The sequence below is a fragment of the Varanus komodoensis genome, unplaced genomic scaffold (genome assembly GCF_004798865.1).
Source record: "Varanus komodoensis strain SLA01 unplaced genomic scaffold, ASM479886v1 scaffold3, whole genome shotgun sequence".
In the NCBI taxonomy this organism is placed as follows: Eukaryota; Metazoa; Chordata; class Lepidosauria; order Squamata; family Varanidae; genus Varanus; species Varanus komodoensis.
In genome coordinates, this window is record NW_025335761.1 from 48,309,545 (window position 1) to 48,327,122 (window position 17,578).

The window sequence follows — 17,578 nt, forward strand, 5'->3', positions numbered from 1 at the left end:
TAGCAGTCTTAGGTATAGCTGCTTATCCAGTTTTAGCTTCCCGTTGCGTTCTTATGGTCCAGTATTTTCTTTGCTGGTAGTTGATCAAGTTTTACCTATAGTAATTGGTAAGCTCACCAACAAAGGCATATCAAGAAAGGTGCTGTGGCCATTTTAGTACCCAATCTTAATCACTTAAGCTGTTCTCAATCACAGTATGTACAACTGGGTGTTTAAGCAGCCAGTTGGATGTAACTAATACCTAAGAGACAGATTGTCTCCATTCCCTTTTACAAGACTGGGTAGTGCAGCGAAAAAAGACCTTAGAAAACTGATCAAAATAAGTCACTGTCAGCTATAGGTTCTTCTGATATCTCATTAACAAAATCAGGAGCAAACTGTTCCATAATCCCTACTTAAAAGAATTTGGTTACGTAAGTGTAATATTTCTATTTACATATTCTTACAGTATTTATAAACTGGGTAGGCAATGTATGCATACATTGCTGGTCTAGATGAACCCTTGGTCTGATCCAGCATGGCTTTCCTTAATGTTCTTATGTTTCTATGCAACTGTTCAAATGAAATACGTATATGTGTGAAAAGGCTGAAATGTGTTTTTATAATTCAGGTCTTGCTATCACAGATGAAATTTTGCTGAGTAAGGCAGAGTGGTCCAAACTTTTTGAAGCTCCAAACTTCTTTCAAAAATACAAGTATGTATTTTATGGCATGACAGCTGGTTTATAAATAGATTAATCTTTGACTTGTTCAAACTTACTTAAATTGGCTAACATGACTTATTACTGTTGTAATAGACCAATAGTGATTTGACCATCGACCAAATTTTACCTAATGACAATGGGCTATATTAACAATTTCAGCTGGATAAGAGATGAGATACTTGGGACTGTTGATCATTCTTAATAAAGGACTGAAAGTTATGCCTAAACTCTCTTCTGGAAGAGTTCTTGAAAAATGATAATTATATTAAGAGTTCCTAATGATACTTCAGCTATTTACCAGCTGAATGTATCTTGTACTTTGGTGAAAGATGTAACAATTTATTATTAAAAAAGCAAGTATCTTATTTACCTTCAGTTAAAATTGTCTGATATCCCACTTCAAGCTGAGAATTAAACATTTTCTGTATTGGGTGGCTATGTATTAATCTAACGGCTATACAGCTCCCATTAAAGGAAGACTGCTAACCTTGATAATGCGTCTGTGTTTTGTTTCATTAAACTCTTGGGTTAACAAAGGTTAGACTCCTAAACCAATTTTGGAAGGTTAATCCTGTTGTGTCAATAGCTGAGGCATGTTGAGAGTTGTAGTGCTTGTTCCTGTCTGTGCATAGGATTGCACTTTAGGCCACCTAAAACAATACAAACATTCAGTTTGCTGTCTTCTGTATATTTAAAGGGCATAATCCTGTGCATATTTTTTGACTAAGGCAGTGATATTAGGTATATGGGAAAGACAAACATGTTAGAATGTTAGTGCCAGCACTATGTCTTCTAGATAATGCATGGAATATTAGTTTTTATGCATCATAAATAAGAACTTTCTTTGTGACAGCTAGATTGGGGAAAATGAAATAAAGTTACCTTTTAGTATATGTTTGGGGATTAGATACTGAAAAGATATAACTGCCAGACTGGTATAATTACTGTCCAAAAAGCAAAAGTTAATAAACTAGATGCAAACTAGATTAAAGGTGATACAAAGCATTTTTTGATGTCTAGGTATTAAATGATGAACAAAAAACTGCTAAAGAATTTGTCACAAGGTGGCAACATGATGTAAATGCATGTTGTAAAAAATATGTAAATATTCCTGTAACAGCTTCCACAGGGCCATGACCATAATCCAGGGAACATCTTCAGGCATATTGAGAAGTTTGTGTATCCCTAGTGTGCACTCTCTTTGAACAGCAGCCTTTCCCTGCACAGTAAAGCATAAAGAGCAATGCTTCTTATTTGAAAGGCCATTTTCCTCAGCTGATTGATGATAACAATTTGGGTAGAAATCTTTAGATGTGATCACAGCATCTCTTCAGCAGTGTTCTGTATAAAAACCACTTGGCTTAATTGCTCAAGTAACTAATTATATAGATCCCTCAAACATTCCATTAGGATAAATGTTTGAGGCCAATTATTACAAGACCTTGAGCTCCACAGGTGATTAAATTGTTTGACTGATACCCAGGCTACAAACTCATATGAAAACCAGTGGTCTGTTGCCTTGTCAAATCAACCTCACTTTAAAAGATATCATTTGGTCTCTGTCCAAAGATATGTTTCAACATATTTTTCTGTACACTAGTTTAACAATTTACCTGAATACCCAGATTATTCTTTACAACATGATGTGCCATCTACACATAACTGTTTTGTTCTCACAGTACTCTAGGACCCCAGCCTGTTGCCTCTATTTATAAATGTTCCTGGCTGCAAGCCAAATAGTAGAGCATGAATAGTTTCCCAAATTACCCAAAACTTGTTATTAAGTTACCTGAAACAAAAAAGAATCAAACATGAATCATGCTTCATAAAACCGGTTTGTTTAAAACCAATTCACACAGTTATTAAAGTGCAGAATAACCACAAGGGGAATATCAATCAATAATGCTACAGTAAAATGGAGTTTGAAAAGTGTAAATGTGTGCACGGGGTGAGCTTTGACTTCTGATTGTGCTGTCTTGCACCTTTGTATAATGTGAACAGGCTCACTTTTACTACCCTACAACTAAGCGGGAGAAAGTTGCTTCATGATAGTAACTACCCCAAAAAGAATTTGTGTGAATTGGCCCCAAGATTCTAAAGCCTTTTATCTTTTTAAATTTGATTTAATATCCCATTTTTGACTAGAGTTCTCAGTGTGGCTTAAAATATTTATAAAATACAGCAGGTAGAAAGAACCGCATGTTCCAGACATGCAAACTACACAGTCAGTTCCAACAGCATCAGGTGCTGCTTCTCACAGGGCAGTTGATGTCAGCCCAGACTGTGGCAGTGGTTCAGTCCAACGGAAGCCAAAAATTTTTATGTGGGAAATGTTCAGACACTTAGAAGTCTTTTCCTGTTTGCCCTTTTAATTTTAATGCTATCCATCTGAAGAGCTGTAAACATGGATTTATTTAAACCCCTATTTGCTTTGACGTTTAGTTGTTAACTTGTAAATGTTTGCAAGAACAAGATTATAGAATTTAAGATTATGCTAGAATGCAATTTTATTTATTTTTGAAAAATTATTTCAAAGTCTTGATCATTCTAACATTGCTGCAAGACCACTACTGACAAATTGTGATCCCAAACTTGGGATTTACATGAAATGCTAATGTAAGTGCGGCATTTACAATTATTGACATTTGGGCAGGACGGTGATGCCTAAGCTATCACCCTGCTTTTCCCCTACAAATCACCCAACCATCATTTTACAAGATTGGCTAAAATATAAGAAATGTCTTGACCTGTATTCCCCTCAAAGTTCTTACAGCCATAAATTTCATCAAGTACTTAAATAGATATGAGCTACTATTGCATATTTTGGCACATGGCTGAATCTTAGCTCCTTCCTTGTACAATTTTGTAATATCACAGAAATTCCAAGAAATGTAGAGAGTTCCTGGGCCCTCCAAATAGTGCTGCATTCATTTTAGTAGAAGAGAGCAGATGATTGTGAGCATTTCATAATGTGATAGATCTGTTATTCAGTAAAATGAATGAAGTATTTCCACCTGTACATCAGGACACATTTGAGGCTGGTATGTTCAGGATTGCAGTGTTGCTTTGCAAAGAGTTTTGCAAAGGCTTTGCTTGGCTCATGAATTTAACATTCTGGAACTATCTGGAATATTGGTTAATCCTGCTTAATTTGTTGGTATGGATCTTGATAATAGCAGATTTTAGAACATTGGTAAAATACTAATAGCTGGTTCTCTCTGCTTAGAGATAGATTAATGCTTATCCTCCCAATATTTTTTTTTTCAAATGTAGAACATGTAATGTTCATTTAACCTATTTCCTTCTAGTTACACATATATGGTTGGGCAGTTTTTCTGCCAGTCTTATCTACTAATTCTGTTAATATATATTTATTCTGAGAAATGGAACCTATCAGAATAAGTGTTTGTTCATAGATAGGTTAATTATGTATTCATGAATTTTTAAGGGTCATCTGAGTATCAATTACAATTTAGACAGAATGAATATTCACTTCCCTTAACTGTTTGTTTACATTGCTGAAAATGAAGGCATTACTAATTTTAAAATACTATACTAAAATTCATTGAGATTTTGGAAAATATACACAATATCAACCAAATTTTCAAATTTAGTGTATCATATTTTTATTTTCAAAGGCATTACATTGTACTTCTAGCAAGTGCACCAACAGAAAAACAGCGACTAGAATGGTGAGTATTTGAAGGATTTTCCCGCCACCTTCTAAACGCTTTAGGATTCATTCATCTGTAAGCGCCATTCTCGATTTGTCATAGATAGTCAGTATTCTACATAAGAATCTACACATGCGCCTGCCATGAGTGTGCTGGTGGCTGCTTTTCCCAGGCCTGGCCAGTGTCCCTTCCCATCCATCCACTCTTAATAAACTAGTTAGAGTGAGACTCAGACATGCTTTAAGGTTTACTATTGTTTGGATTATTAGCATATGCTCTAAAGATTTGGGGATGCAGGAACCCAGGTAAGTCTCTGAAGGCATAGTGGGAATAGCCTGTTTTTGCTGATAGACTGAGTATTTTGTGTTTGTTTTACTGTTTGTATTTTCACCTCCTTATAGTTCAGGCTAGCAGGTGAAAGGACTTGCTGAGTCTGAACTGTGAATAAAAGTCTTGCAAGCCTGAAAGAAGCTGGGAGTGAGGAAAAGAATCCTCTAAAGCCATAGTAGATAATTCTCTTTCTTTGATGGGGCTTCTAGGGCCTACTAGCAGTTTAAAACTTTAAGTGAACAGAGCAAGCATTTTGCAACTAAGATTTTAAGCTTGTTATAAACTAAACTTTCAAGGTGTGTGCCTGCTGCTATACCTTCTACTCAGAAATAAGTTGCACTGAGTTGAGTTCCCAGTTAATAAACGCCATGTTATGAACTGCTATGTAGGATTAGAGATTTAACATGATGCTGAAGAGACAAAAGTTTGGAATTAGGCTCTTAAGGGAGTATTGCAACTGGAACACTACAGCTTTTTAACTTTTTACAAATGCTTTTTTTCAGTTTTTAATAGAAGCTCTAATCTGGGATCCCTAAATGAAAACTCATACACTGTGATTTTGTAATGTATAAAAGAGAGCCCTGCCTGTTTGTTGGTATACAAACAGATGAATGAAATAATGATACCTTTGAATATGCTGTTGGCAGAGAGTATCAATGATCTAACTGAATAAATTGGGCAGTATAAAAATAAAATCTAGCATGAGTAGACTCACCTACAAGTCTCACGCCACAAAATAATTTAGTCTTTGAAGTGCCAACAGATGCTGGCCTTTTTGAAAAATGAAGTAATTGTTTCTGCACACTTGGAGTATTTATTTATTTCTATGCAGTCAAAGCTCTCTGGACAGTTTGCACAATCCATAAAACCAAATAATGATGATACAATAAAAATGTCATAAAATAAGAAAAAAACAAATACATGTTTAAAACAGCTAAAAGTAGATGGTAAAAGCAGATAATGCTTTTTTCCAACATAGAATTAAAATATGCACCTTGCAGTTGCAATCCATTCTTTGCCCACAATCACATTGTTCAACCAGTAAATGTAAATGTTTAATATTTGAGTAGCTGATTTTTAAAAGTGTAACTTTTTGAATGGGGGGAGAATTCCCTGGAAAATTAGAAAAAAAAATAAAGCAATTAAATGGATTGCAGATTCACTATTGCCTAAAAATTATGTTCATGAACTTAGATAAAGTTCGAGGAAGGCCCTTTGGTTCAATAGAATGGCTGCTGACAGAAAATACTATTCCCCCACAGACACCTATGTCATTCTGGCATGTTTTGGAGGGTCCTCCCAGTCCTGAAGAAAATTTGAGGATCTGGGGTCAGGGGAAAGAATGGCTTGCCCCTCTACCTATCATGCATGTTTCATGAAAGTAGTCCCATCCATTTCCAAATGACTCTAAGCAAATCATTTTGGTATATTTATTTCAGTGTTTGGAAAAACCTCCATTTGTGGTAGGGCACTATCTAACACCATAAATGGACCTTCCCATGTGTCTTATCTCCCAATTTGAGGCCCTGCCAAAAATTCTGGAGTAGATTTAGGGGGAAATGCTTTTTTCTGTCGGTCAGATACAACTTGATACAACCCTTTGTTTTCAGTATTAAGTATATTGGAACTTTTCTCAATAGGAAATCCATATTTTCTTAAATATTAACAAGTTTATTTTCATTCAGGGTTGGCTTGGTAGAGTCAAAAATCCGTATTTTAGTGGGAAGCTTGGAGAAGAATGAATTCATTACACTGGCTCATGTAAATCCTCAGTCATTCCCAGCACCCAAGGAAAATCCTGACAAGTAAGGCTCTTCCTCTTAATGAGTCTGTTGGAAGAAATATTACTGAAAGCAAACAGACATGCAGGTGTTTATGTTTGTGTTTCACCAATATTTGCAGTTTTGTTTAATGTAGAACTATCATTTGTAAAAGGAATTCAGTTACTCCTTTTGAATACCGACACTCTCTTATATAGGGGCAGCTCAGGATCCAACCTGCTGTGCAGTAGATAAAATAGCGATATGCTAGACTAATGCAACTGAAAATTGAACCATGGAAAGGGACAATTGCCATTTATTGTTACTAAAAGGATTACTTGTCTTGAAATATAGCTTATACACCATTCTGAAGACATTTCCATATTCTTATGTTTCTAAATGGAGTCTTCAAACATAGGAAACAATTTTCAACATGGGAATCAGTACAACTTTTGGGGGTGGTCTGGGGCTGCTTTCCACTCCTGGAATTCTGCATGACTTTTGCAGCCTTACTGGATTTGATGGTATAAGGAAGAGTTGTTTGTGTGGGGGGAGCTGGGCGGTGGCGGGAATGTCTATTGGCATCAGTGTGTTTCTTTTCCTAAGGCTAATTGCTGGTTTGATTTTCTTGGGGAATAGAGGGGAAAAGTTTGAACCTCCCTGCTTGCTGTGGTCCAGACAAAAAATACATCCTAATAATATTCAGACTGGATATAGTTATGTGTTGTGCATTTAGAGTAATGTGTTGTTTGACTTGAAGTATGCCAAGTAGGTTTAAAAATCTATTATATCATACTGAAGACAACTTATTGTCAGAAGTGCAAATCTGATAATCTCATTTATTAATAGCATTCCAGGTTACATGTAAACTACCAGCCTCTCACCAAAACCTGCATTTTAGAATTGCTACTATTCTCATTTGTGATGGTGTTCTGTTTTATTGTTTTCTAGGGAAGAGTTTCGTACAATGTGGGTGATTGGGTTGGTGTTTAAGAAAACTGAAAACTCTGAAAATCTGAGTGTTGATCTTACATATGACATTCAGGCTTTTACAGACACTGGTAAGCTTGACTCTTGGAAATTCCTCTTCTGTGCCAGCTGAGCAATTGAGCTTTGTTTCAGATTTTTAAAAATCCTTGGAATTGCATCTCTCATCCATGATCTAATCATGCATGAGGAAGCTGATCTGGCATGTATAGCCAAGACATGGAGGAATTTGTCTCTCCCAGTTGTGCCCACCGGAGTACTTGATTCAACATCAGAGTAGAGATGAGGATCAGGGAGGGAGGTTCATGCTTGCGCTCTCTCCCTCCCTCCCTCCCTCCCTCCCTCTCTCTCTCTCTCTCTCTCTCTCATTTTTTCTCATGCAGGACATACTGTAGACTTGATCTACTCAACAGATTTGAGGATGGTACTCTGAGTGTGACGGGAGTTTGACTCAGTCCCTTTGTCACGGAGGGATCACTGCCTATGAGATTTAGACTTTAGTGGCTTTTCTCCTCCACAAGTGTGGGGACCCATTAAGATGGTCCACACCCAGAGGCTAATGGATTTGGATGGTGGGATTTTCCAGCTGACATGACTGGCGCTCCTATTAAAGCTCTGGTCACTCTGTGGATACAGAAATGACCCAGGAAGTTGACGCAATTGCACCTAAGCACCCTCTGTATTGTACAACCCTTTCAACTCTGGGGTATACCACAGAGCTGAGAGCAATAAAACAATTTAGGGGGCGGCTGGAGTCCAGATGGGAACTCCCAGTACAAATGACAGAAACCTGGTATGTGCCTACACTTGGGTATATTTTGAGGGAGTGAGGGCAGCAGAGAAACAATGCCTCACTTTCTCTATATTCAATACTCTTTGTGCTGTCCAGCGGAGCTTTTCAAGGTTATCCAGTGCTTATGACATTCTGGCACCAGGGACACCTTGGAACTATCTCTGGCCCTCTGCAATTTACTTGCTGGGTGCTTCCTGGAAAAAAAATCTGTTGCCTTCACTGGGACTTGGACTCCAGAGTTAGAGCAGTTGAATCAGTAGCACAGAGCACAGTCTGGTCCAGGTTTATTGGATGAGTTTCAGTCAGTACATCTGATTCATGTAATCACCTCTCTGCTGGATCCTTGTCCCTCCTGGCTTATAACAGCCAGTAAGGAAGGAGTAACAAGCTGGGCTGGGAGGGAGTGGTCCTGTGTTCCCTTAAAGAGGCAGTGGTGAAACCACTTCTCAGGAAAGCATCCCTTGACCTGGAAAATTTGAACAACTACAGGCTGGTGGCAAATTTCCTTTACTGGGTGAGGTTCTAGAGAGGATAGTTGCCAGTCTACTTCAGGCACTCTTGGATGAAACTGATTAAATGGATCCATTTCAGTTGGGGTTCAGGCCTGGTTTTGGGATGGAAACTGCCTCGGTCGTCCTGTATCATGAACCATGCCAGGAGTGAGATGGGGAAATGCAATCCTCTTGATACTGCTGGATCTCTTGGGGACTTTCAGTGTCATTGACCATGGTATCCTTCTGGAGTGACTGGCTAAGATAGGAGTGGGGGACACTGCATTGCTGTGGTTCCACTCCTACTTGGAGGCTGTCTCCAGAAGTTGGTGCTTGGGGAATATTGGTTAGCCTTGTGGATTCTCCATCATGGAGTTCTTTAGGGGTCTGTTCTGTCCCCCATACTGTTTAACAGCTACGTGAAACCGCTGTGAGGGTATCCAGAGTTCTGGAGTGCGTTATTATCAAAATGCTGGTGGCAGGCCGCTCTATTTTTCCTTTTAATCATCGGCAGGTGAGGCTTTGGATCACCTCTGAGCCAAACTGGTGTTTGGCTACAGGAATGGACTGGATGAAGGCTAACAAACTGAAACTCATTCAAGACAAGATTGAAATGCTGTTGGTGGGTGGTTCCTCTAAACAGACAGGAGGGGGGTGTTCAGCCTGTTCTCAACAGGGTTGCACTTCCCCTGAAGGAGCAGGTTCATAGCTTGGGGGTGCTCCTTGATGTGTCTTTGTCACTCAAGGCTCAGCTGGCATTGGTTTCACAATGAGCTTTCTTTCAGCTTCAGCTGGTGGCCCACCTGTACCCCTACCTTGACAGGGATAGCCTGGCTTCAGTAATCCATTCTCTGGTAATCTCTAGATTAGTTCACTGTAGCACAATCTACATGGGGCTGCCTTGAACACAGTTTGGCAGCTTCTGCTGGCGCAGAATGTGGCAGCCAGATTAATAACTGGGACCCAGAAGTCCAAACATATAAGACTAATTTTGGCCCACCTATATAGGCTGCCTGAATGTTTGTAGTCCCAGTTCAATTTGTTGGTCTTAACCTACAAAACCCTACACAGCTTGGGACCGCGGTAGCTGTTAGAGCACTACTCCCAACCCCAATCTGCCCAGACACACTGCTCCAGCACTGGGGCCTTCCTCCAGATGCCAACCGCTCAAGAGGTTCAATGGGAGGCAGCTAAGAGGAAGGCCTTTTCTGTGGTAGCCCTCCATCTTTGGAACAGCCTCCCTGCTGCGGCCCACCTGGTGCCAAATTTGCCATCGTTTTGACACCAGATTAAGATTGCCTTCTGTACAGAGGCATTGAAAGACCTCCCTGGGTCATTCAGGGGCATGAGGAATTATTCATCTTTCTTTCTTTTATTCTTGTCTGGGTCTTTTAAAATTGTTTTCTAATGTTTGATTTTTCTTAAAAATTAATGTCAATTCTTTTAATTTTTTATCTTTTATTGTTTCTATACCTTGTTTTAAACTGCCCAGAAAGCTTTGACTATGGGCAGTATGGAAATGAAATCATCATCATCATCCCTGTTACCTGCTAATCCAGTCAGGCCAGTCTGGGAAGCTAGATGATCTCTCCCTTATCCCCCAAGCATCTTGATCTGCCTGTTTTGAAGAGAAATGAAGTACCCAGAGTAACAACTCTCTCCCTGGCACCTTGGCAGAAATGTTGTATTGGTGGCAAAATGTTATTAATCTTTACATACTTTTTGAAAAGCAAAAGAAAATTTTATTTCAGGTTGGATGCAGAGTTAAGCAATTTTGCTGACCCTGGAGAAGGGGAAGGGCTACCAATTTTTGACTGTTTCTCTTACTCTCCTGAAAATCTTTTGTGTTCCTTCAAAGACTGCTCCTGAGGGTCACTGTCTTAACAGTGTAGGAAATGAGTGCTGGAGACTGGTGCAGGAAAGAGGAATTGGGCAAAAATCAAAGGTCACCCTCATTCTCAGTTGGAAAGAATCTACTGTACTGTTCACAAACCAAAGAAGCATTTTAGTTTGCAGAGGGTCAAGTCTGGATTAACCACTGTATGCTAGCATATAATGGTGTAGCATTATTTGTGTTCCTTTTTCTCAGGAATGAGGAAAATAATATGCTTTTTTCTTTTCAAAACCAGAACATTATGCAGAATTCTTTCAGCACAAGTAATGGCTCTCCGCAAGTTTAATGCTTTTCTAATTATATAGTTTATAGGCAAGCAATAAACAGCAAGATGTTTGAGATGGATATGAAAATTGCTGCAATGCATGTTAAAAGACGGCAACTTCACCAACTGCTACCTAGTCATGTGCTTCAAAAAAAGAAAAAGGTAACGTTAATAGACAAATGTAAACTGTATGTAATGTAAAGTTAAGTGCGTTCTATTTTAATATCCAGGTTTCTGTTGATATTAATGCATGCCATGAAATATTCTTACTTTGTGTTCATTGCATACATAGATTCTGTTGCAGTAATTCTTGTCCTCTTTTGTTATCATTCCTGGATTATCTTTGACTTGTAGGTGTTTTGGGTACTACTCTAAATTGATAGAACATTTCATGGTGTTTTTGCAGTTTAATTTCAACAGTTTGAATAAATTAAAAGAAACAGTGTTAAAAATCTTGTCCTTAGAGGTATTGAGAGAGAGGCTGGGTTAACATCTGTCAAAAATGGTTTCAGTCTTATGCAGTAGTTCTCTGGTTTGTACTTAGAAAGTTGTTCTGCCATCTCTGGATATGTCACTAAGTCTGATGAGATGCACTTCTCTCAAATTAGCACTACTTGCTAACTGCTTCTGAATAGCTTTTGTAATACCTTGTCTCATTGGTTGCAGCATTCAACAGAAGGAGTCAGGTTAACAGCACTGAATGACAGCAGCCTAGATTTATCTATGGACAGTGATAACAGCACATCTGTGCCTTCTCCAACCAGTGCTATGAAGACAAGTCCATTGAACAGTTCTGGAAGCTCTCAGGGGTATGTTTCTCCATTGGTTTACAACAAGAATACTAGCAGGATGCAGAATTTATACAAATCAAAAAAGAAGAAAGTAAGCTTATACAACCAGCTGTGACTGGTTTGCCACATCATGCCATTGCCATATGTTTACAAGCCATGCACTTCTTGAACTTGGCAAGTTTCCACATTCCTTCCTTCATACTTGGTCTTTTTATTGGACAGATTAAGTACAAAGAAAAGTACAAATGGAAGTATCTTGGTTAGACTTGGATAGAATTGCCACCATCTTTCTATTTGAAACATGTAATAAGGAGGCAATTTTGAGTTCAAGCAAAGCAAAATCTAGCGCTAATCTTGTAAAAGGAGGTAATTTTTCATGCTTGCTGTGCATGTTCTCTGCTGCATGTCAGAGGGCTGAAATAGGACTCCTGTCTGACTCCTTGAATTTTTTCACAAAGAACTGCAAGGAAGATCAAACTGGAGACATGAAATGGTAAATGTATTAAATTAGTCTACTGCAACCTATGCCTTAACCAATTTTGACAGCATAGATTCCACAGGAAGTCCTACTCAGGTCAGTTTGCACATGGCTCTGAGTAAACTTGGTATAAGTAATTCTAGCTTTCGGGAGTTTTGAACCCTAACAATGCATTGGATCTATCGAAAGACTATCACAGGGCTTCTTCATACATCTTGGTCTGAGGGATTATGGAAGAGACTGCAGTCTTTCCCAGTTTCTCTGTTCTTCTATAGTCCCGTGTGTCCCCTGATAATCTACCCCATTGTGATAGGGGACCATCCAGTGACTTAGGGCACTGCAGAGGGAGGGAGGGGTTGAAAAAAATTACCTTTTATCTCTCCCCTCACTTTTGCACTAGCAAAAGGATTCTGAGTGGATTTCTGCTTGGGCATACTTACACCAAAGGAATAAAACTTTATCTTTACACTGTAGCTTGTTTAAGCTGTGGCAGCTGTGCAGATTGGGCTGTTGTACAGAACTGTTTGGACAACATGACAGCTCACCATTGGTTATTTTACCTTTAGTGAGGCTATGGTCTGTGTAGGTTGTCTGTGCCTGCCATTTTAAGTATGTAGTCGCCAGTCAGACAGAGTGAGGCTGAGTTATACAAGAGTAAAACAACTCTGGCATAACTCACAGTCTGCTTTAGCTTAACCCTTGCATAGCTGATGCTTGCCCAGTTGACACGACACAATCCCCAAGTGGTGGTTGGCTATGCAGTTTGGTGTGCACACGTGTTGTAGCTTACTATGGGTGAAATAATCTAGAACGAGTTGCTTTGTGTTACTGACCCCGCTCAGTGTATTATTTGATTCAGATGAATAGAAATGGTGACTGACCACACTGAGTACAGTTTGTTAGCTATGTATTGCTCGGGCAGGTTCAAGCAGCCTGTTTTTGTAGACCTAAGAAGATAGTAAAGTCTGGGGGCCAGCAAGCCTCAGGTTTGGTATGTAATTGAGCTTTTTAGCTTGGTAGGTGGCAAGTTGCATAGGCGTATTAGAACTGATGCATATATTCTGCCTTTTTCCTCTCAACATTTTAGCAGAAGCAGTCCTGCTCCAGCTGTGACGGCAGCATCGGTGACCAACATACAGGCTTCTGAAGTCACTGTGCCACAAACAAATTCCAGTGAAAGCTCAGGGGGTAAGAAAGCAATACCATCGTAAAAATAATACTTTTCTAAATTGCTTATCCATTATATCTTTATTTCTTCGTCGTGGCCTCTGTGCATCACACATATGGGTACTGCGCCTGCGCAGTGCCTGTGGCCAGAAGATTGACAGCTAACGGTTTTTGGCGGGAAGCTTCGCTCCCCCTCCCCCCTGTGGCCTATAAAGAGCGGAGCGTCTGCCATTTTGTTCAGTCTTTGCGACCGCCGTTCACTGTGCCTCGTGCCGCTTTCGACTTTCACTTCAACTGTTACCTTGCTCTCGATTGTCCTTCTTTCCCGGTTTTTTCTTCTCCTTGCTCCCAGTTCATTGTTCCTCATAGTTTTTCTGTTGTTATTTCTTCTTTCGATCTATCCATCTAAAAAACAAAAATATATACTTACCCTCTGCACTATCCCTCTCTTCTTCTTCTTCTGCGATGGCGCAGCGAGCGGCTTTCCGCAAATGCGCGGACTGCGGATCAAAAATGGCACTAACTGACCCGCATGACCTATGCCTCCTCTGCCTGGGAGAGGGGCATAGGATGGATAAATGCGCGCATTGCCTGGCCTTCTCCAAGCAGGCCAGGAAGAACCGCAAAAACCGCCTCCAGAGACTCCTTTGGGATCGGGCTCTGATGGAATCAGACCCACTTGTTGCCATCCCAAAACCTGGCTCCGCTTCTGTGGCCCCACCTTCACGGCCTTCAGATGAAGGTGCGTCTGCTTTGGTGGCTCCCTCTGCTTCACCTAAAAAGAAGCATGAAAAGCGGAAGCATGCCGAATCTGAGAAGTCGGCAGACCATAAAAAGGCCAGGAAGGAGAAGGTCTTCAAGCCTCCCAAGTAACCCAGAAATTCAGACCGTCCGGACCGTCCCCGACATCGGGACTCAGAACCGATGGGCCCCTCGGTACCGGTGGCGCTTACAGTACCAACTCCACCCGAACTGGTCCTCCAGGAGGCTATGCGGGTTACTCCTCAAGGGTCTCCCCGCCGTGCGGTTGACCTCCAGCCTGCACCCCTTCCAGCTCTACAGGGTTCAATATCCAATGGGGAAATCCAGGACTCCCCTCCTAGGGCGAGGTCACCGACACCCATGCCCGCAGTCACAATGGAAGTGGACGTTGGACTGTCCCCACCGGGGAGCCGGAGGAGCCACTCTGTAGAGCAACGTCCAGAGAGCTGGTGTCACCCCTACTACCATACTTGGGGTGATCCGCTCTCTGTAGGGTACTACCCTGCTCCCAGGGCACGATCCTCTCCTCCATCCCGTGACCAACCACGCTCATTGGATCCGAGGCGGGCGTCACTTCGATCCCCACAGGGTGGAAGCAGCCGCTCCTTCTTCCCGGCAGAGTCGTCATCTTCAGCCCCACCCTACTACGGTGCCGATTCGGCCGACTCGGAGGTCGACTCAACCTCTCCGGACGTCACTGTGACATCCCAGGGTCCTGCGTCACCTGATGAGTCCCACATCTCCTTCGCGGAGCTGATGTCTAGACTTGTCCAGTCCCTGGACATCGACGCTGCCCAGTGCCCGGGACCGACGACGGACAAGTTCTACGATGTCGTCCACGGGGAGCAATCGACATCCATCGTCCTGCCGCTCATAACCACCTTGCGGCAGGCGATGACGCAGCCCTGGTACCTGCCATCACATCCTCAGCCGACGTCCAGGAGATATGAGTCGATGTACAGGGTTCAGGAGGAGGACATCCCCTTCCTCCTCCGAAATCCCAAACCAAACTCTGCGGTCGTCGAATCCTCGCAGGGCAGAGCGGCGAGAGGGCACACGGCACCGAGGGATAAAGAGGGCCAAAAAATAGACTCCCTGGCTAGGCGAGTCTACGCTGCTTCAGGCCTGGGGCTCCGTATATCAAATTACGAGGCGACGTTGGCGAGGTATCAATACTTTATTATGCAGCGCCTGCACAACGTCGCCTCCACCCTCCCGGACCACCAGGGTGACCTCGCGAAGGTCCTGATAAAGGAAGCCAGGCAGGTCGCGATGCAGCAGTTATCCATTGCGAGGCACCACGTGGATACTGACTCACGGGCCTTGGTCGATGCCGTTTCTCTCCGAAGGCATGCATGGCTTCGGAATTGTAATTTTCCGGAGGAAACCAAGCGCCAGATCAAGGAAATGCCTTTCGATGGATCCGGGCTTTTCCATTCTCGCACCGACCACAAGCTCAAGAAGCTGCATGAATTGAGGATGACAACACGCAGGATGGAGATACAGTCCCACACCAGACGTAAGTGGTCCTGGAATCGTCCATCCTACAGGCAATCATATCAACCGAGGCTGCAGCCACAACACCGCCAGCAACAGCAGCGCCGCCGTCCTCAGCCCCAACTATGCTTCCAACAAGGCTGCCGTCGTTTCGACGATCGGAGGCAACATTGACGGAACTGGCAAACCATTCCTCACGCTCCACCAATACCCACCCCCCTCTCATCTGGGGATCGGCTTCGAAGCCAACTCCCCATTTGGGAGTCCATCACATCTGATCAGTGGGTATTGTCCATCGTTCAACACGGCTATCGAATAGAATTCGACATCGTTCCTCCATCGAGTCCGATCCAATCCACTTCATGTTCACTGGTACTTCTCGACGAAATACATCAACTTCTTCGTAAAGGAGCGATTTGTCAAGTATTCCCATCTGACGAACTCCACAGATTCTATTCCAGATACTTCACAGTCCCTAAGCAGGATGGTGGTCTACGTCTGATTTTGGACTTACAGAACTTAAATAAGTTTATTGTACTGAAAAAGTTTCATATGACTACCCTTCAAAACATTTTGCCATTGCTAAGGAGAGAGGATTGGTTCGCCTCATTGGACTTGAAGGACGCCTACTTCCATATTTCAATTCACCCAAGTTACAGGCGTTTCCTTCATTTTGCGGTTGCAAACCAACTTTATGAGTTTACAGTTTTGCCTTTTGGACTGGCTACGGCTCCGAGGGTTTTTACCAAGTGCATGGCTCCTGTCTGTGCTTTCCTGCGCCTCCAGGGCATACAAATTTATCCATACCTCGATGACTGGCTGTTGGTGTCACAGTCCAGAGAAGGACTCCTTGCGGCCATCCATACAACTTGTGCCTTGCTCAATAGCCTAGGCCTACGTATTAATACTGAGAAATCTTCTCCCAAGACAGACGCTCACCTTCATTGGAGCCTGTTGGGATTTGACGTTGGAAAAAGCCTTCCTCCCTCAGGACAGACAACAGACTCTTGCTCGCCACATCCATCGAATCCGACGAGAGGGAACGGTCCCGGCGAGGTCTATCCAGAGGATCCTGGGGCATATGGCTTCCTCAGTTGCCGTAGTTCCACATGCCAGGCTTCGGCTTCGCCCACTGCAACTCTTTTTCAACAAGGTGTACCATCCTCAAAGAGATCCGCAGTCGAGACTGATTCGGATCCCAACTTCCGTGCTTCACTCTCTGCGTTGGTGGTTGGAACAGACCAATCTTACGATAGGAGTCCCCTTCAGGGTGCAACCTCCTATGATTACCCTTGGCACCGATGCGTCTCTTCTAGGATGGGGAGCGATATGCTCCGGCCTATCTACCCAGGGTACGTGGAATCGTCTAGAATCCACGAATCATATCAACTTCCTAGAACTACTGGCAGTTTTCAAAGCCCTGCGCTCTTTCGAGGACATCCTTCATCATCAGATCGTTCAGATAACTTCGGACAATATAGCTACCATCTTTTATCTGAACAAGCAAGGGGGAACAAAGTCACCGACTCTAGCCAGGCTTTCTATGAAAATTTGGGACTGGTGCATCCAGAGACACATCACGCTGATGGCTGTTCATCTAGCTGGTGTAGACAGTGTGCAGGTGGATCTTCTCAGCAGGCACATGTTCACCTCATGAGTAGGAACTGGATCCCCGTATGCGCAACCACCTTTTCCGGCGCTGGGGGTTTCCCGACATGGACTTATTTGCTACCCAACAGAACAGGGTGTGCGAGGCTTACTGTTCGAGAGTGGGAATCGGAAACGCATCCCTAGGGGAGGCATTCATGATCCCTTGGAACAATATGAACTTGTACGCCTTCCCTCCGATCCCTCTTCTGATGAGGATCATAGCAAAGATAGTGCACGACCAAGCATCGGGGATACTAGTTGCCCCTTGGTGGCCACGTCAAGCATGGTTTGCGAAACTACTCGACATCTCTCACGGGGAATTTCTTCATCTTCCA

The 17,578-nt window shown here is 42.4% G+C and overlaps 1 protein-coding gene across 1 annotated transcript in view; it reads left to right on the top strand.

Moving 5' to 3' along the window:
• Positions 1-17,578, top strand: part of PAPOLA (poly(A) polymerase alpha) — a 76,300-nt gene that overhangs the window by 48,126 nt on the left and 10,596 nt on the right. The window contains exons 13-19 of the mRNA XM_044437160.1: positions 611-695; positions 4,343-4,396; positions 6,394-6,513; positions 7,420-7,529; positions 10,939-11,060; positions 11,565-11,707; positions 13,255-13,355. Coding sequence (XP_044293095.1) covers positions 611-695; positions 4,343-4,396; positions 6,394-6,513; positions 7,420-7,529; positions 10,939-11,060; positions 11,565-11,707; positions 13,255-13,355 — 735 coding nt within the window. The remainder of the gene's footprint in view (positions 1-610; positions 696-4,342; positions 4,397-6,393; positions 6,514-7,419; positions 7,530-10,938; positions 11,061-11,564; positions 11,708-13,254; positions 13,356-17,578) is intronic.